The sequence below is a fragment of the Nelusetta ayraudi genome, unplaced genomic scaffold (assembly GCF_046127955.1).
Source record: "Nelusetta ayraudi isolate G7.1 ecotype Tasmania unplaced genomic scaffold, CSIRO-AGI_Nayr_v1 ptg000005l, whole genome shotgun sequence".
NCBI classification, from domain to species: domain Eukaryota; kingdom Metazoa; phylum Chordata; class Actinopteri; order Tetraodontiformes; family Monacanthidae; genus Nelusetta; species Nelusetta ayraudi.
The window spans coordinates 7,887,841-7,908,580 of record NW_027466055.1 but is presented as its reverse complement, the minus strand read 5'-3'; the positions used below and the strand labels follow the sequence as shown (position 1 = coordinate 7,908,580).

Genomic DNA, 20,740 nt, shown 5'->3' with positions numbered 1-20,740 from the left:
GCAATATCAGACCGCTGGTATTCACTGAATCCCGCAGTGTATTATTAATACTTTGCTTCAGGGTACGGCAGGATTTGGTGGCGGCTGAGGAATATGTACAGCAAAGTAAACCGAGGCAGCTGATTTGTCCTCATGGCAGCAACATTAAATGGGCAAATATTTAGTGGCACGTATTTGGGTCATTATTACACTTTTCATTTATTCCGTCCCAGTTTTGAGAGCTTCTTCGAGGTACAAAAAAGAGAATCCGGAATGTTGTTATGCAACTAAAACGTTGGTTGCGCACAGGATTTCTTAGCAGGGAATTTGTCAGGATTAACGACAATAAATCACGTTATTTTCCCAAAGACTTTGGAGGCATTCGTGGTTGTAGAAAATCTAAATTGTAAAGTAAGCTGTACTTTGTTAAATGAATGTGTGTGTGTGTGTGTGTGTGTGTGTGTGTGTGTGTGTGTGTGTGTATATGCCTTACTCGATCTTCAGCATTTGTTGCACCACAGAATTAAACTCATGGTTTTGCTCACCTCGGTCACTTTTTTTGAAGGTTAAAAAGTAAGAAGAATCAATCTATCAACGCTGTTTTCAGGTGTTGATGTATGGGCCGCATTCATTCTTGTGTCATTTTTCATCTCTCCAGCGTCCCACTTGTGTTGCCGTGAGGCAATGAAAAATTAACTCTGCGGTACACCACCTGTCATTAGATGAGGCCTGAGTGCATATAAATGATGCAAAAATTCTTAATAATTTAGCCACGTTCTTTGTATTGGGGCCAATGGTCCCTCTTTAAAAAGTTCCTTATTGGTTAATTTACAAAACCAAAAACATGCTTAATTGGAGACAAACAATCTTATTGTTATTACTTTAATCAAAGACGGTTGACAACGTTGAGGTTCAGAGAGCACAAAATGGATACATTAGACGAGAACAGAATTGCTTTATCTTTTGTAATTATGGCTGTATTTGCGACTTGAAAAATGCATAGTCAAGCTGCAGTAATTTTTTAATCTTCCATCCACTTATCCATACGTACCGTGTGAGAAGATGAAGTACTCGGCACCCAGGCGACGCCTTGGCACGGGCAAAAAAACAGAGTCGATTAAAACGGAGACAGCTGCTTTAATTGAATGACAAGTAATTTAGGCCACGGACGATTAAGCCTGCTTTATCTTATTTTGATGTCTTCTTGGCAAATGATCACAGAGTTAAACAAAAAGCATCCCACACAGCCAACAATTGTCGCGGTTCGTGTTTTTAGTCGTCCTGTCTACAAAGACCTGCGCCGTGTTTGAGAGGTTCACAGGGTTTCCCAAAAAATCCTGTAATTTCCTCTGATCACCAATACCCAGGTTATCTATCTTCCCACCATTTGGAACGCACTTCTCTTTCGGATAAGCTGTCATTTTGATGTATCTTGGACTTCCGCCTCCAATTTCTTTTTCCTCTCGATATCATTTTACTCATTTATTTCCAGTGTCACAGTTCTGGAGCAGACGTCAGAGGTGAAGACGAGGTGTCTGCCTGTAGTAGCGAGATTGACCCTCGTCTCATCCCGTCCCTCGTCATGTGCTTCGGCATGCCCTCTGCTTTCCTCCCCGACTTAACTGCTTGTGACAGGCGACGCTGAGCCCCATCAACTGCTTCACATGCAACACCGCTTTTTTAGACCTTTATTTGCTAACAGCTGGTTGACTCACCTCCCCTCTTTTCCAGGATCACCCTCTAAAACCCACTCTCCTACCTTCCAACAACCCCGCTACAAAATTATGGAAAAGCATATCTTCTTCTTTTTTCTTTTTAACAGACATTTTAACAAATTAAATGTAAATCTGTGAAAGCTTTGATATGATCTAGATGATAACTAATGTTCTCCACAAGAAGAGTTAAAACATTGTCAGAGGGAACCACTGCTAATAGTTGAATCAGTGCTGTTAGTAAATGAGACGCAAAAATACACTTTAAAGGCTTTTTGGAGTTTTTCTTTATCTATAGCTTTGATTAAATAAAACAAAATACATTTGTCAGCCAAAGGTGTGACTGCCTGCGACAAAAGTTAACTCAATTCTAGTCGCCTCCACCCCCCCCACCCCCAAATCCCCAAATTTCTTGATATCTCAGAGTGGAGCTCAGTGTGCCTGAGAGCCACAGGGAGAAAATGATTTACCGTGGGCCGTTGCTGGCCACCAATGCATAGACAGCATGTGTGTCCCAGCTGTTAACAAATGCTGGCACGCTGCCCGCCTGTAAATTACTGGAAGCCTCGCAGAACTGCTCACTGTTGTAGCACCATTCAGTCAGCCAGGTTTGCAGCCACAAGAAGTCAGTTATCAAAGTGCGAGATCACAAAGTTTGAAGGAGGATCTGGCAACTTATTTAATTTCCTTTTTTTCTTTTCCTTACATTGTGCCACTTATAGACAGTACCGACACTTTAGAATTGCTTGGTGGCATTTTCCCAACGAGACATGACCCATCTAAGAGCATTTTATTTTTAGCGTCAATTCTGCTGCAATTAATTAGTCAACTTCACAACCAGCGTTTGTCTTGTGTATTTTTTAGAGCATGAAAGAAGAGCACACAGGGAACCAACTGCGCTGTCATTATTGTCGGAAACACAATGGAAAGGAGATGGAAAGTTTTGCCCTATTACTCAACAAGCAAACGTGTGAAAAGTGATCAAGTTACTTTGCCATGAAACTTTGTTGATGTGTCATACTTACACGCTTTTTTTATTTGTTGATTCACCTGAAAAACATATATTTAAATGTGGCTTATCACATATGCATTGGCCAGTGATCGCCAATGGCAACATGAAATTTAAAGTTATTCTGTTGTTGCAAGTGTAACCATAAAAGTATGTTTTCCGCAAACCTTATATGTGCTTTATTTTTTGAAGATTTCTTTTTGTACGTAAGAATAATTGTTTTATATTTATGCTCGACTGGAGCAAGTTTTGTTTGTCTCCTGTCTTTGTCTTTGAGCCCCTGATGGTAACCAGCTCCCGTCTCTTTGATCAATGTTTACAATAGAACAGTAGACACGTCTGCATTTCTTCTGTTTCTTCTTCTTTTTCTTCTCTGTCCTCAAGTTGCCCTCTATCCCCCCCGCCCCGGCGGCTGTCTTGTACTTGTGTAAAGTGTAACCTTAATGCAACTTTACAGGCAACTCAACAAACGGTAGAAAGCCTTCATTACATACATTTTCTTCTGCTCTGGCTTTTACTCACTGCTGACAGGAGTGCTAGTAAGTAGTTTTGATGCCTCTGGGTCGTGGCCCTATCTCGGGGCTCTGTTTGTCCATCAGTCAGCCTGCCCTGCGCCTGTGAACCTCATGTCTTAAAAATGCCTGGTAGGATTTGTCTTTTTTTTCTTGCTTAAACCAGCTTTTGCTGCTCCCTCTCAATAATTATTCAAGTACTATAGTCATAAGTCAAAGTGCCTGTGACTTTGTGACAAATTCTTAGCTCTAGCTACAAATTAATGCACTAATTTTGGCAGATAACTGGTGTTCAAAGTGATTTACATATGTGAGAGGAGGTGCGTTACCAAAATAATCCTTTTCTGGCCAAAATTCAAGCCCTAAAATCAGGAGCAAAGGTGAAACATTCAGTGAGATGTTGTGCTCGGTTGTGAAAGAATGTTCAGCTCCCCTATGCTGCTGAGCTTTTGCTATTTTAGATTCCGAGGCTCCTTTATTTCCTTCACTGTCAGTGATTAAAGCCAAGAATGTGAAGACATGCAGGGTTACTCCACTCCACTTTTTAGTTTTTCTCCCAGTAAGCCAACACATTAGCAGACACACTACAAGTCCACCTTAAGTGCTCCGAGTAATAATTATAATGTGCCCAAATGCATAATGTACAGCATGTTGAAGGACTTGAGACCTCTGCCCTTCCTTTACATGTGTAGTCTTCTAATGAAGAGAGTTCTGGATGTATATTTAGCTGTACTTGGACGTGCATGGATAACTTCCATTTCTCCTGGTACTGCCCACAGTACACATTATATTTTCTAAAGATAAAGACCACCATTTAGCGAGTGCACAGACGCACAGGGCATTTCAATACGTGAACATGCCCACTTGATGCACAAGTAAGGCAAAAATTATGTTTCATTTCTCAGCCAGTATTTTGTTTAGTTTTGCATTGGCATACATTTAAATATGCTTTGGTCCACACTGGAGAGTCCCTCCCGGAATAGCGAGTACAGAGAAGTGCACAGGAATAAGCAGCAAAGATGTGGGTAGTTCTTGGCGCTGGTTGTTGTTGCATCCTACATTGTTTGCATACATGTCTCTCAGCCAAATGTTTCAAATTGAACCGTGGTTGCAGCTGGGAAACAGTGTGTTGGCTCCCTGGACCCCAAGTGCAACAATTCCGGAGAATGCACACATTGGCCACTGTGCTGCTCATTCAAGCGCGACTGCTGTGTTCAGAGTGGTTATAACAAATGAGTTTCATTAGGACAACACAAACGATTCCTGTGTCGAAACACCCGTAAGATGTCAGGGGTGCAATTCTAGAAGAAATCATTAAGGCTAAACCATCCAATATTAGTGGCAAGAAAAACAAAACCATCAAAATTCAGCAAATCCCTTCAGGATATTTTGCCCAAAGTTTTGTTGCACTGCTTGGTTTGAATCTAATAAGAAAAAAAAAAGTATTTTTTCTCCTCATTATCCATGACAGTTGTATGGGGACCTCACACACTGAAGCACATCCATCCAGCGTGTTGTTTTAACATCCTTGGTTACGATAAAACAAATCATTACTTTTGCGGTTTTCTAAACACAACAGACTTTTCATTCCTCTGTAGTTTTTCTCAAAGATTATTGCTGTTTTATGGAGATTCACTCGGTGATTGTTTATTTAAAGCGTGATTAATTCTGAGTGCAAGCACCCACTAGTTCCACCAACAGTTTTAGTTGAGGCTGTAAAGATCTGAGTAAATTGTAAACATTTCTTTGGTTGTCTAGATGTAACCCTTACACTGAGATCTTTGTCAATACTTAAAACCAAACAAAACACAGTTAAAGCAAACATTTGGATGTAAATACATTTTAACTAGCTTTTCTTTCTGTGCTACATAAACAAAACAGCTGTTGTAGTCACTTTTTTTCCCAAGTCATACTGATGTTGTGTACATATTTTTATACCTTCTGAACAAATGTAGAAAAAAAATGCTCCCAAGTCTTTTTGTTGCCCCTGCGCGGGAGATGAGGTGCTCCATCACTGAGATAAGCAAGCCGGTGCAGGGGCCGCTACAGGAAAGAAAATGTGCATGAGAGTCACTCGTGAAGTACCAATCAGTTTCTGTGAAGTTTGTATGATTTATCCGGCACTGCAAATTGTTGCACAGAGCGATTTGGTTTGTTCCTTCACAGGCTTCTGTTTCCCCCGCTGTGGAGACAAAAGATGAATGGACCTATCGGGGCTATTATGGGGTATCTTCTTTTGCCATCACTATAGGCCTGGTTGACTCAGATAATCCTCTTCTCACTGAGGGGATCCTCTAATCCCTGCCAGAAGCATAGCGCTGGCTGCAAGCATTTGTCAAGATGACTTGTGCACCAGCCTGTGTTTGAAAATACATATGGAAAATATAAACAGGCGTGCGCAGCTTCTAAATGCATCGTGGGAATGATGAATATCTGCAAGATGGAAGACAAAAGGAACTCTGATGACATTTTAAAACAGTCAAACTGACAGCTACCCATTTGCTGTATTGATTTACTGGTTAAACATGAATGCGCATCAATAGCAATCTTGCATACGGAGCAACGTGCACTTCCCTTCAGAACTGCTTGTGCCGCCTGAGTTTTTGAACGCAACTATTTCAATTTCCTTTTTTAAACCTCCTTTTGTTTTTTGTTTTTCTATTTTTGTCGTAAGGTCAAGTGTTTCATCATCTTATTTTCTAAATCTCTTATGAGGCCTGCACAGTGGTTTGTGTACTGCTTCTCAGAGTTGGTTTTCAAGGCCATTGTGGACACGTCTCGGCTTTATGACACCATTCATAATCATTACTGTTTGCATCACGGGCTTTTTTCTCTGTAGCGGAAAGAAAGATGCTGTTAATAACAAATATTATGAGGAATTTGTGTGGTTCGTAAATGAGTGATGACGTTTGTTGGCCCTATGAAAGCTTAAAGACATAGTCATATTGACCCTCGTATCTTATTTCCAAGTGTTAAAATAACCACCATTTTTCTTCCTAATAGTATTTTGGTGGTGAATAAGTGACTGTTATCGTCCTCTTTGTGGCAGTCCCTGCCTTTTCCCATTGACCTTGAATTTAATCTGTGCTTGCCATTACTTCAGTAAATGCGGCGCTCACATTTCCATTTTTAGTATCACTGGCTCCCAGTGTAACACCACCTATAATTCTACATTCGTGCTTGTTGCGGCAGGATGGCTTTCTCACACATGCAGCGTAAGACAATAAGGTTGTGGCCAGACAATCGGACGGCACTGTTTGATGCGAGTGGATAATAAACCGCAGCACATTGTGAAGCGGGAGTGTACGAGTGCTTAAATCATAGAATTCGGGTATTTGCTGCTCAGGCTCTACTCTTGCTTTTGCAACTTTTCCCAGCTTTTCCCACTATTTTATGTCTTCCCTAATCCAATAAACAATACAACTATCTGTCTATGTTGTCCTGTCATTGAGAAAAAGGAAAGAACTGCTGTCCACTCATTTTGCAGATGTCTGAAATACTGTATAAAGACGGGATAAAAAGCTTGAGTGTAAAAAATAATGATAGTAATAATTAGACCTCCTGAACGAGGGGTAAAATTCATCAGTCGTCCAGAGTAGCAGTTTCACATGCATGTTGGTTTTCAAGGAATTAAGGGGCAGCTGTCAGCAACGGTGAGTGAGGTTCAGGGATCACTGTGACCTTCTCAGTGGCCTGAGAGTGTGTTGGCACGGCATGACTGATGCAGATTATCATAGCTGGAGAAAGCCAATTACGCTGGTCATCACGGCGCCCTCGGGGTCCCTCTCGGTAGAATGAAACGCATTACGGATTTCTCTGCGCATCCCTCCGGAAAGGTTTTTTTTTGTGTTTCCTCTGTCCTGATCCCTCTAGTTGAAGTGTTAATAGTGCAGTCAATGGGGCCCTCCCGTGCCTCAGAGCCCTCTCTGGCTCCGATGAGCTTCTGCTTCACAAAGCAGGGAGGCCGTGCCTCTTGAGAAACAGATGAATTACATCCTTCTATTTGTCTTCTATTCATGACAAAGCTCTATTATTTTCCCTCCTATAACCGCTCTCAGTCAGCGTCCTTGAAGGATTACAGAATGGAAACGTCACTTTGAGTTTTTGGGGTTGCTCTAAGCATTTTTATTGGCAGAACAACCATTTTCTAATTACGTTGTTATCCTCCTGTCTTTTTTTTTTTTGACTTGTTTGTTTTTGGAACAGATTTGCAACAGGACCCGAGAGGCTGAGGTCACACACACCATGACAGCAAATCTTTAGGATGTACAAAGACTTCAGGTCAGACCGAGTCCAAGGTAAGAGGACTACGTGTTGTGTCATTGCCAGCTCGTACACTGTAATTAATCGTGCCATTCAAATCTCAACGCTGAGGCTGTGGACTTTTCTGCACCTCAGTGTTACCCAAAGCGTTTTGCAAAGACTTTTCATTCACCTCCTCACACACACACATTCACACGCCAGTGGGCGGCTGCTGCCGGGCCCATTAGGAGCAATTTAGGGTAACGACAGTGCACCTTCACACTCCAGGTGAAATGAGTCAGTAGGTCTGTGACGGCATTGTTTAGCCTACTTTCTAATTTAGTTTTGCACACTCTAAATTTGACCTTTTTGTTCCGTCAGTGGCCGCAGCCAGCGCTACTTTAACCATGGCTGTGCCACAGCCAATGCCAGGAAAGCTGCTCTCAAATTGATATTTTCAAGTTTGTTGTGTATTACATTTTAGAAATTGGCAAATTGTTCCTGTCTCTCCTGTAATTAAAGGGTACAGTATTGGATTATTAAAGCCATGCCAGCAGCATTACTAAAGTAACTGCTTTGCTGGACAACCGTTTTCCTGAGTTAAGTGAATGCCAGACCCTCTCCTGCTTAGTGTGCACCAAACAGAGACATGGCTGTTTATGAAAGGTCAGATTTAATTAATCCCGTCCGTATGCTATTCTGTATGCACTGCATCAACACAGCTTGATCAGCTGTTAGTTTTTTATTTATTTTTTTCAGTCTCATTTTACTAATACTTTGTGCGGGGCATAAAAAGCGAACTAAGTGAGAAACTGTCTGATGGTGTAAGAGAGAGAAAGGGGAAAGGCAATGAAAGGCTGCTTTCTTGCTGGGCTTTGGCCAATAAGCGTGTCCTTTTCCATTACTCTCGCCCGGCGCAATACACAGGTCAGTCAGGTGATAATGAATGCGGTGTCTGATGCCTGGCCTTTCTCCCTTCCTCCTGCACATCTTGTCTGCCCACACTGTTGTTTTGTTTCGCCTTTCTACACCCCTCTTGCACTGCAGTGTTTTTTTTTTTTCTACTGCATAGACAACAGTGTTTTTACTTTTGCAGGTGTAATTGTCCTCCAGTCTGCTTTGCCCCATGGTTTGTTGTTGTTCAAATGTACAAGCTAGGAAATGTCTTTCTTTCTGCGCTTTTTTTTTCTGAATTAATTGGACAGTTGTTTACATTCACCGTCAATGCCTGGTTTGTATGAATGAAAAGAGGAGACTCTTTTAATCAGATCTTTTCCTTTCGCCTCCACGGTGCACACAGGAGTGGATGAACTAATCAAATTCAGTGCACAGCAACCCCCACTGCACAACCGTCTGCAGCAGAAGGGGCTGTAACGATGCATCTAGCCAGCGTTTTGCTCATGTATAAGGTACTGGAGTAAAGGTTTGGTGTACAGGAGCACATAAATCATGGTTTTGTTTCCTTCCAGTCTATATTACAGGTCTATTAAAAAAATAGATAAGGGTCCCTTTGTTTGGTTGTGAGATGTTCTAGGGCTGCTTTATTGCTCCAGGTCCTCAACCGCTCTCCATATTTGACTGAAGCATGATTTCTACACTGTTTTACTGATTTAGACCACACAAACAAGTCTGCTTACAAGAGGCAATAGAGAAATTAATTTGAGGTGTTGGAGCCATCTAATGAACGCAAGACCTTAATCCAATTGGAATACTGTGGCAATACCCTGAACAAGTAACTGAACCTCGATAATCCTACAGTGTGACTGAATTAAAACAATTCTACAGAGGGGAGCTGGCCAAAGTCCTCCATAGGGATGTTCAAGACTGAGGGCAACTTATTGCCAACAGATAATTGTTGTAATTGCTGCCAAGGGCGGCCCTGCCGCTTATTACTCTTTCAAAGTGCAGTTACATGTTCACATGGGTGTTATCAGTTTCAGTGGAATCTTTACCTTGATTATATAATAATTATTTGGAAATTTTACTTGGGGCATTTTAATATGCCTCCTTTGCATAAAGACGAGAATAACTCAAAAGTGACTGCGTGCTCATATAATTTAGCCCTTAACATTTATTCAAAATGACTGCATATTCCGTACCCGACGGTTTCACTGTCAATCAGCAAGACGCTGACCTTTGAATCTTTGTTGATAGAAACATGGGATGGCATCTGCTCAAGATTTACACCTGTTTGTCAGCGTGCAGTTATGCAGATTAACTTGTGATGATGCATTCTACATCCCAAAGTAAGCTTTTTTCATTTTCTTTTTTTTCCTCCATTTTCCCGACCTCCTGGTGGAAGTGAGACATCTTGAGCCCGGCGGCGGTTGGTGCCAAGAATCGCAATCAGCTCGCTGCACAACACAGCACCAAAAAGCACCACGGTGCTCACTTCACTCAAAAAGTGCTTCTGTTTGCGTTAGAGGACCTGCTGCATTTTAATGCTGCGTGGTAATGGTGCAGAACAAACACAATTTGTCACCACCGCTCCATGTTTGCTATAGTGGCGGCAATGCATTGGTGGGGTTCGAGTCAAGTGCTTTTTGGGTGGTTGATGAGTGCAAAGCAGAAAGTGCTGGTAACAACGTTTTAACAGCGGAGAGGGGTTAACAGTTGTTTTTGCACTCTATCCGAGACCAGCGTTACCATCAATATTCATGCAGAGGGAAAATTCTCTACTTATAGGACTGGCCTCCTTTCGGATTTGGCGTATTCCAGTTTCCACAGCAGATGTCATTCCCAAGGCATCTGCTGACACCCACTCTCCTCAAAACATCCCGAAAGCCATGGCAAACAGAGTTCTGCATCTCTAAACACTTTGCCTCCAGTTGCTTCTTTTTGCGGCGCCTCCCTGCTAGTATCCGAAAAGTCGTTAAATGTGCCTATGTATATACAGTATGTAGCATGTGGACATGGACGCTGCAAGGCTCGTTTAATGAGCTGTGACTTAAGCTCGGCAGTCACCTCAGCCTTTCCCGCTCAGATGAGCTCATCTGCGAACCATCGTTCAAGGAGCAGCCGGGGGAGGCGGGAGGAAGAGAAGGGACAGGTAATTAGAAAAGGGAAGGATTAAGGAAGATAGAGGTCAAAGATAACTAGCAGGACCCCAAAAGACAGATACATACCCCATCAAGACACGTTTCTGTGCCAGATATCTCCTGCTGTATAGAGGGCACCGGAGCTAATGACATTTTTTACTGTGTGTGTGTGTGTGTGTGTGTGTGTGTGTGTGTGTGTGTGTGTGTGTGTGTGTGTGTGTGTGTGTGTGTGGGCGGGGCTTGGGGGCTGGAATGCAAACACACCACTCAATGGATCTCAGAATGGAAGACACCAAATACCACTGCAGTGCAGTCGCACTGAAGTGATCAGCTTTTTTTTGCTGAGTTGAACCTTTTTTTAAATACCATCGTCTCTTCCTCTTTCTCAAGGCCTCGCGGAGTAGCTGCCTGAACCCTGTGGTTGGATTGGAAAGGGCACATTGTTACACCTTAATGGCGCTTTCACCATGAAAAACAAGAAGACGTGATTGGGCAAAGTGCTCTGAGAGGTGAACAGACAGACAAACAAAAAAAAACAGCTGAAAGCCCAACTTATTTAGTGAGGATACAAAACGCTCTCATCTGTGATTACATTTATTGAATGAGGGATTTCTCTTGGACCAAAAACATAATTCAGAGCACCAAAATATGGTGACCATAACTTTCACTTCTGCTGTACTTTATTAAATTGTCATAAGTTTGATGATTCTGGCCTATGATTTATAGACAGCCATGCCCTTGCCCCCCAGTCCTCCCAACAAATCATAAAAGCTTTCAATAATAATGACTCACATTTAAATTGAGGGGGCTATATAATGTCACAAAGAGACAAACTAAACCATAGAAGCAGCTGAAAGCTGTTTTACCTACTAGGGCCTAAAGTCAAATTAGTGTTTGATTTGAATGTTTTGCTACATTAACCAGACTCCAGAGAGGAAAAAAAAACAAAACAAAAAGTATCAAGACATCAGACAAACATCATTCCCCATGGACACCGAAATTGAACAAGAGTATGCCCTGGCTGTTACTCATTACTGCAGGCTGACAGGAGTAATTGAATTCTGCCCCGGAAAAAACCTTTTCATTTATTCATTCTTGGAAAAAACGTGCACATTGAAAGAGCTAGCCATCAGTTTGTTGCTTTGGTTACTTGTACCTTAAATGCATGGCTGCCTCTTGAATTTGACCAATGTGCTCAAAGTGCAATATTGTTTTTTTTTAGTTATGCATTTTTCATTGAGCGTAACGTAAAGCAGAGAATAGAGGAGTGTGCCTATGGGACTAAGCACCTTGAGTGTAGGAGGTTTAACTAGTTTGAACATGAAGAAGAAGTGAAAAAAATGCATACAATTCTGCATAATTTGACTCTGAAATGGTGCAGTGCCTGTAGACCAGATCCAAAACGTCATCCATGTTTTAGACAGGGACACTGACTGGATAACAAGCCCATGATACTCTTTCTTTATTGGAGTGTGCAAACCCCATACGCGACGACCCTCCGCATGCGGGAATCCAACCTTGCTGTGAGGCAACAGCGCTAACTACCATGCCTCCATGCTGCCTGGGACTGGAGCAGCTGCACAATAGCTTTGATAAGAGAATACCAATATAAGTCAGTTAATAGTCGGCAGTCGGTTTCAGCCTGTTTGCTTTCTATCCGTAATCGCACAGCATCCTCAGTTTAAAACTACAGGGAGAATAGACAATTCGTATTCTTTTCTAAAAGCCCATGAGAAATGCCATGATGGTTTGATGACTGCACTGTCTAGTTCGTCTCGGTGCAGGTAAGTTTCATTTCGTGCACATGCATATAAATGTACTTTCTTGCAGTTATGTTCTCCAACCTACATTTTACAAGCAGTTGAACGTTGGCATTGTTTTGTTTTGTTTTGTTTTTTTCCGGCACAAGCAAAATCCCTGAAAATGAAGGGTGCCGTTGGACTGAGAGGGTGAACTACACGGTGAGACTAGCGTGATAGACTGTGAGAATATGCCGCGCAATCGTCAACATAGCCTAATAAATACCATGCAAGTTTATGGGGTATGTTTGACACCCCTGGTTTAGAATGTAATGCTGAGCCACTCAGTTTTAGCTTCCTAAGCTGTTGGAACTTCCACATGTTTAGAAAAGGACTAAAACAAGGTGACCGTGATTTCTGAGGGCAGAGCCAGCAACTGAAGGGGGGTGTTGCTACTCAACTGGGAGACTCAGTTTGTGCACTTTATTACACCATTGATTGATTTCCAGAACTGTGTTTTTCTGTAAAGTGCTGCAAGCAACAAAAGTAAAAGATGGATTTTTTTTTTTTTTTTTTTATCATTTAACTGTTAGATAACATCTGTATCTTGAATTTGGGATAACATGGGTATTTTATTGGACTATAAGTATGGAAAAGGTTTTTATGTGTGCATGGGAAACTACCCAAGTTAGATATTCTAAAACTGGCCTCTGCTTCCATCAACCTACTGTTAAAGCAGAATACGCTTCTCTAACGTGCTGTTAGCATTAGCTACTATACTGCATGTTGACATTGAATAGGGGATTTTTGCGTGCCTGCCAGAGGTCACTCATCAAACATTAAACCAATGCAGCTGACCTCTGCTGCTACGTTTGAAGCGATTCTCATGCTTGTCTCTACACACAGCCTGCATGTAATTATGGAATAATAGTGTTTGCTCTGCGTTTTTTGTTCTGTGCAATTGATCTTGTGGCGGCGGGTGGATCGCACCATTTCTCACAGTCTCAAAAGCCTCAGTTATTGTTATTATTTTTTAATGACTCCATGCGTTGAAGATTGCTGTTAAATACAGAAGAGGTATCTTTTCATAATTTTGACCCAAATGCAACATCTCCTATTGTAGAGGGGGAAACAAGTGCTTTTCTTTAGATGTCACAAAGGCTCCTTTTCCATCCCACGTACCAGCGATTAGAGTCTGGGACTGCTCTCAAAGAGAATACAGCTGCAGCTCCTTGAGCGGAATCCCACTTATCTCCTATATAAGAAAAAAAAAGAGAGAAAAAAAAAAGGGGGGGGGGTAAATTGCTTAATCACTGCCAACAACTTGGGAAAGCGCTCTCTGTTTGTGTGTTATTTCAAAAACAGAACGCGTATCATTAGCCCGGAGGATGGCAGATATGGTTGTGCATGCCAAGCGCCGCTATATTGAACTGATCATCTTTACGCTTCTCCCCCCTCCCACTGGCAAGCTGCGGGAACGACACCTTCCCCTTTTTTGAGCACTGCTGTCGAAAGTTTCAGTCTTCGCTCTCTCCGTGTTTCTTTGTGGCATTTATCCCTCGGCTGCACCTTTGCAGGTGTAAAGGTAGGAAGAAAGGAAGAAAGGAAGAAAGAAAGGGGGGGCGTGGGGGGGACCGTGTACACATTCGAGGGAGACGTTCCCTCTCTCATAGGCATGACACCGGCTGTTTTGGCATCCTGCTCCTCAGTGGGAAGCGCGTTGAGAGGTTCCTCTCCTTCGCCCGGGGAGGGACGACACTCCACCGGCTTCCCACTATAAAGCGCGTCGACGCGGAGTCAGGTTGTTACGGGTTTTTTTTTTTTTTTTTTTTTTCCCCCCGTCGTTTGTGACGATAGCACCCGCCAACGCTGCCCCCACCCCACCCAGCGAGAGCAGTTCACCCTCCGCTCGCCCGCCGCCGCCGCCGCGTTCGCGAGTCGGACAGCGTAGTGAGGGCGGGCTCGCCGCGCCGCAGCTAAAAAGGTCCCGCTTGGAAGGGCTGCTCTCATTGCAGTCCAGCCTGCCGAGCGGTGCGCTGCGCTGCGGACCGACTGACTGACTGACTGACTTACTGACTGACTGAGGGACGAGGAACCCGGCTCCATTCAAGGATTTTCTCTTTTTTTTTATTATTATTTATTTTCTTTTCTACTTCGCACACCCCCGTCCTTCAGCAGAGGACCGAGCACCGTCGCAAACCTCGCCTCTTGTGGACAATGTTTCTCTTGCAGTACACAGGTACGTGTGTTTTCTTCTTATAATCAAGTTTGATTCCGATCACTGGCACGATCTCTCTCTCTCTCTCTCTCTCTCTCTCTCTCTCTCTCTCCGCACTCGCGGTGTTGATGCGAGGATACGGTGTTATCGCCGGTTAACGGCACGAGTTTTGTGGCGCTTCCGCGCCCTTCTCGTCGAGCATCTCGCGCTCTGGTGGAAGTTGAACCGGCAGATGTTTGGTTTTTTTTCTCTCTCTCTCTCTCGCCGGGTTTGGTTCGTGATTTTCGGGCGTTCACCAGTTGTTGAGACCGAGAAACGCTGGGCTGCGCTGCATCTTGTACGCGGTGGCACCGATACGTTTAATGGCGTGTGGCTCCGCATTTGATGTATACGCCGCCGTGCTGTGTGTGTGTGTGTGTGTGTGTGTGTGTGTGTGTGTGTGTGTGTGTGTGTGTGTGTGTGTGTGTGTGTGTGTGTGGAGACCAAGTGTGCAACAATTTTAATGCAACGTGCAATATTTTTCTTTCTGCACAATGTCGGGAAGAGACGGAGCGGTGTCTACTATCCTGACTCACGCTTACTGCAGCTGTTTATGGATGGAAGTTTTCGGATATGTGTGTGTTTCACGCTGACGCTCGCAAGTCGAAATGCTGTTTTATTTCCCCCGACACGCCGTTTATTTCCCACTTTGCATTGTGACGGCCTGGGTTAAATCACAGTTATTGTCGATAGGCCCATCGCGCAGGAGAGCTCGATCAGACGCGGACAAGTTGTCGGGTGTGTGCAGCGTCCAGCCGTGGGGATGCTCGTGTCATTTACTCCTGGATTGCCACCCCGCATAAACGGCTCGCATTAAATGGGGACGAATTCTCAAAGCTCACGGGATCTAATTAAGCGAGGATGCTGTTTGAACCGAACCTGCTTACTCTGCTTTATTGTGGCGCTCCGTTCACCAGCTTCCTCTGTTTATAGTCATGGCAAATTTACCTTCAATATCCAACAGCCCTCCGATTCTCTCTCTCTCTCTCTCTCTCTCTCTCTCTCTCTCTCTCTCTCTCTCTCTCTCTCTCTCTCTCTCTCTCTCTCTGTACGTGTGCGTTTATGTTTATTTCTTACTTTGCCTGAGCTTAGGGAGGCAGAGATGAGCCTTCTGGCGTCACTTTGTGCTTGCCAACGCAGCAAGTGAAAATAATTATTAAAAATAAATAAACTGCCACTAGTTTTGTTTCCTCATGCCCATGTGCGAAGCGTGACGTCTGAAAGTTTAATGCTTGACTGCTGACTTTGCCGTTATTCTAGCAAGGAAGGCTGTCATTAATTTTGCAATGGAGCATATAGCCAAGCTGGAAGTTGTTCAGTCGAGTAATTGGTGCGATTTCACAGGGCATAATTAATCGTTCAGGATTCAAAACATGGCATGTAATCTAATAAGAGGTCAGAAATGAGTCGGGGGGGAGGGGAGATACTTACATTTGTCCAATGTTTGAAAATGTGTTCGTTGTCAGATTGTGATTAAACAGGTTTTGTTTCTCTTTTGCTTTGTTGTTTATCCGGTGCCGACAGAATGCCTCAGCTCCCCTCTCCGCTGCTTCCTTTCCCTCCCTAAGCCACGAACATGCTCTGAATCAAATTGAGTGAATGGGTTTCGAGTGCCTCCCTATGACCACTGGGAGAGAGAAGGTCCATCAAACCATGGGACAGCCATTTACCGTCACATTGTGCAAGTCATCTCTGATCAATTGGTGGAGCATCCTCAGATTGCTTTTAATGGTGTAAGGGCGTGTGTGGGTGGAGAAAGGGGAGTACTTTGCTAAGATCTGTCAGCGCAGAGAGATTTAAAGGTTGTAAATAGAGTGCTTGAACAGGATCTTAAATATTTCAGCTCTCTTTGGCATAGGTCAGTAGTGCCACGGAACAGATTGCAACGGAATACAGAGCAGACTACTTGGCACTACCGGCAGATTTGGCAGTTTTTGTTTTAAGTGGTCAGTGAATGACCAATAAGGGTTACTACATCTGATTTTCATAGCTGCAGCTGTAAATGCACTAAAAATGCCCAACCTTTTTCGGTCTTATTAATATGGCCACGCACTAATCATTTTTTGCTGTCTCATGTTCTCCATCAGCGTCTTGTCTTTTTTGTTTACTCTGATCTGCAACACATTATTGCCACAAATGCGTTAATCATACGTTGAGAATAGGACAAGTAATGGAGCCCTATCTTGTACAAAAGTCATGCCTCCAAGCAAGTGCCGCTAATTATTTTGTATCCTACCTCATTATTCATCTGCATGCATAAATAAATCTGTAAACACATCCTTCCAGTTCAGCTGTTTATATTTGCTATCCATTCTCTCCCCTTGCTTATCACTGCCCTCAGTCCCCTGACCTGTCGTTGCTTCCTGCCCTTTCAACCTTCTCACCTCCCCGGTCACCACATGTCCCTCACTGTCAATAAATCCCTGATGAGATGCTGCTGTGTTGTACGGACAGCTATGGTTAATTTCTGCTGTTGTGCACCACAGTAATTAGAGAACACAGACCGAGTGCCCTTGTTATGTGTTATTGTGAACCGGTTAATATATTCATAAGTTCATTAAATATTTAACAAAATCCAATAAGTTTGAAGCTTTATTCACAGCCATGAGCTTTTTGAGCACTGCTGCTGTGAGTCTGCCGTTTCTCTCACCTCTGGTCAACTCTTCAGTAGCAAGACTCTTCAATATCTTAGAATCTCTGCTGCTTCCTCATGTTCATATCATACACTACTCTGTTCATATACTGTGCATAAATTACAGCCACTAATCAAACTTTTTTTGATCGTTAACACTGTCTGCCACATGTAGTTAAAGGACCAAATGCCAACAACTTTCAATCTTTTCTTTTTTTAAGACACATTTTTGGCAGACTTTAGCTCAGCTGTCCTTCATGCAGCTGCAGCAGTTCATTAAAACACTTCATAAAATGATTCTTCTCTTTTATAACTTTTGACAAGAAGCCTGGCTGTGCACATCAGGTTGTTTTCCTTCATGGGGTGCTATTGCCACAGAATACCATCTGCCAGGCTGATGTTCAAGCATGTTGCTCCACTAACTGAGTTGTGGAATTGACATACCACTCGTCATCAACCTGCACGACACACTATTGTCGGGTGATAATTGCTGTTTATGCCTGCATCAAGTGCTAAATGAGTGACCTCCAGAATTTGCCCCGGTCTAATTGTTCATTGTTTGAATTACAATTTGAATTAGAGTGAGGCTTAAACCCTCTTCAGGATGGTGGAAAGTATTAGCCTTTGTGAAATATCCCTGCAAGGATCATCAGAGTTGGCAGGCGCGGCAGTTCAGCCTTCCATTTGGTGTTAAAATACCAACTTAAGGGCTCTCTCGAGCCATATCGCTGACACAGCTCTTCATTTCTAAACACTTTCTTGATAAGCAACTGCTCTGGGAACTTTGAAAATGTTCAGGGCTCCATCGTGGCGTGTACAGGAGCTTCATGAACGATGAAGGGAGCCTTGAGCCTTACTGTGTTGTTGGTTGCCAGGTGCACAAGACAGGGTTCTGGTTCAGTTCTATTGCGCTCAAGCCTCATGACAGCCCTTTTGAATGGGGGAAAAGAGGAAAGAGAGGTGTTAAAAAAACAACAAAAACTGGATTGTGCTGCCGACCATGTGGGTTCATCAACTCTTGTACGTTTTGTCCCAAGATTTTATCATTTACTCATGAAACCGTCACATACAGTTTTCACACAGTCGAGCTGAGCAGCACACGGATGAAGAGATGACAACAAGAGTAGCTCGGGGACGAGCCCTCTCTGTCTTCCATCCGGTCTTTGACAGTCACGCATGAGAGGCCAGAAAGAACTGGTAAACAAAACGTAAAGTAACAGAGCGTTGCTTACCAGAGCGTCCAGAGTATGTGAGTGCTTCACCTTCAACCAGCAGTAAAACAGACAATCGCAAAATATGCAAGGGGGCCCCTTTTGCCTTTCATTTCATCACAATACTATTTGTCCAATACAAAAAAAAATTGTTTTTATACCCAGGTCCATGCATTAATGAACACTGATATAGGGAAATATCCTCACTAAAGCGGATACTCAGCTTTTTATACAGCTTTTATAAGAATAACCACCCTTCTGTGGATACAATTTAGAAAGCAAAAATGTTATTTTTCTAAGAAACTTTTTTTGTTTTTGCTTTTAGTATTTTTTAGGGGGTTCCTTTCATTTTGCATAAGCATCTCACACTCACAGACCCCACTGTGCATGCCCTTTCATCGGTCTGTGAAAAGAAAACATATCTGAAATGTCCTTGGGGCTGCTTTGAAAGGTTTGGTGTAAGTGCTCAAAGGAAGCCCTTGTACTTACATGTTTACTGCACTGAGCCTGGCTAAAGTCAGACCCCCACTGCTGGATAAATGCAGGCCATTTTCTGCACTCAGCACATCTTCCTGTCCTGTACCATTCCGCTGGCTTTTATTCCCCCCTCCACTTTCTGAACGGTGGTAGCTAAGCATTTAGGGACAAATGACACAACACCAGTGCAACATTTTGAACAGGGTGCAGTGTTCACTTGGGGTTTTTTTTAAATTAGTGCTCTGGCTATTTTGGACCATTGGAATGTCAGCTGAGATCAGCTTTTGCGGGGACTCAAGAGCCGTCCTGATGGTTGTGTGGAGTTAAATTGAGGACATCTACTTGGGCAGCCTCAAGTCTAAACCAGACACTTGACCTTTTGTGAAAGTTGAAAAGGGAAAAAAAATGTTATTCGTAAAATGACATAGTATTTCTGCTCGTTCTTTTCAAGTTTTTTTTCATTATTCAATAAAATAGACATTTTCCTCGAACTGTTGAGCCCTAAATCAGATCTTTCAGTTCACTTAAGTTTGTTTCGTGTCGCATACCACTGCATTCCTGGTATTCATTAACATGTGTTCAAGAAAACAACTCTTTCGCAGTTGTGGTAAAGCTCAGATTCCTCGCTCTCCTCTGGCATGACTCGGTGAACTTGCTGGGGGTTAATGCAAAGCAGACCTACAGAAAAAAGGAAAAATCTGTGCAGGAAATGATTGCGATTGCTAGGTTAAATTCCGCCGCACCTGTTTGGCTCTTCTTTCATTTGGCATGCGCTAGTGTGCTTTTGAAAACTTTGGAAGAAAGAACCATACATACCTATACTCAGATCATGAAGATTTATCGTGCTGCCGTATTTCATGTTGCACTGTCAAGTGAGACAGATATTGAATATTGTCAGGGGTCATTTCCATTAGGCAGAGTATTTCTGAGCTTTCCTCTAGAAGTGCCTTTTATCTGTTGCTGGAGCCCAACGGGCCTAAATGTCAGATCATATTTACAGTGATGAGAACCGCCCCAAGTTTTGAGTCCACATGCATGAACAGCCAGTAATGCTCAACCCAGATGTTTTGGGAAAAGGCATAGCGGATTGTAATTGCAGCCTTTCTCTGGGATACCCTGACAGTCCTGAGCTGCGAGGAACTGTTTTAATGTCCCTACGGGATTTATTTTTTTCTACAATCTAAATTAACCTGCTGTTATTTTTTTTCCCTTTATGCTCCTTCTTTGGAACTCTGGAACAGATCTATAAACATTTCTTTCAAATTCCAAGATCTGCAAACCAACCAGGACATTTTATGAAAAAGGCCCTCCAGTTCTCTGTTAAGGACCACATTCACTGAAATATTGTGTTAGTATTTTAATCAGTGACCTTGAACATATCTCTTACGTTTCTGCCCCCCAGTTGTCGTTTTATCTGCCAACACCCTTCATCCAAACTCTTATCTGGCTGTTGTAATTTTTAATCTAGATCTCACATTAGACCGTTCATACTAAAACCTTGGAGATACAGACTTAAGGGGGGGAAGTTTAGTGTCGATTTTCAGTGTGTGAAAAATGAACAAAGGCATTTTTTTATGAAAAGGGACGCGAGATCAATTCATGAGTGCTTTGCTCAGCAAACTAAACTTTTGATTTTGGCTTTTCCTCGTAGCCTGGCCAACCTCCTATATAAATCAAGACAAGTTATTGAGATGTTCTGTCTGGGATGCTGAGTGTTGTTCTTCATGCAGGATGTGGCCTTAAGGGCATATGCTCACAAGAGCTGACTTAACATCATGGCTCTGAGCTGAGCCATTACAGGAAGGGAGGTAATTGGATTCACAAATCAACCATGGCTCTTGGTTTGTAGTGGCACCAGGCTTTATGGGTCATATTTCAGACTGGTGGGCAGTATGTCAGACAGGGGGCTTGGTGGTAACGAGAAACTGGTGT

The 20,740-nt window shown here is 43.0% G+C and overlaps 1 protein-coding gene across 5 annotated transcripts in view; it reads left to right on the top strand.

Moving 5' to 3' along the window:
* The window catches only part of enox2 (ecto-NOX disulfide-thiol exchanger 2), a 126,243-nt gene that overhangs the window by 11,986 nt on the left and 93,517 nt on the right, over window positions 1–20,740 (top strand). For 3 of the 5 annotated variants that reach the window (XM_076011920.1, XM_076011927.1, XM_076011891.1), the window contains exon 3: window positions 7,419–7,510. The exons of 1 other annotated variant lie outside the window; for it this stretch is intronic. In XM_076011920.1, the coding sequence (XP_075868035.1) occupies window positions 7,477–7,510 (34 nt within the window). In that variant the 5' untranslated portion in view covers window positions 7,419–7,476. Of the gene's footprint in view, window positions 1–7,418; window positions 7,511–14,146; window positions 14,471–20,740 lie in introns of those variants that run through there. One more of the 5 variants, XM_076011909.1, reaches the window with a different exon arrangement.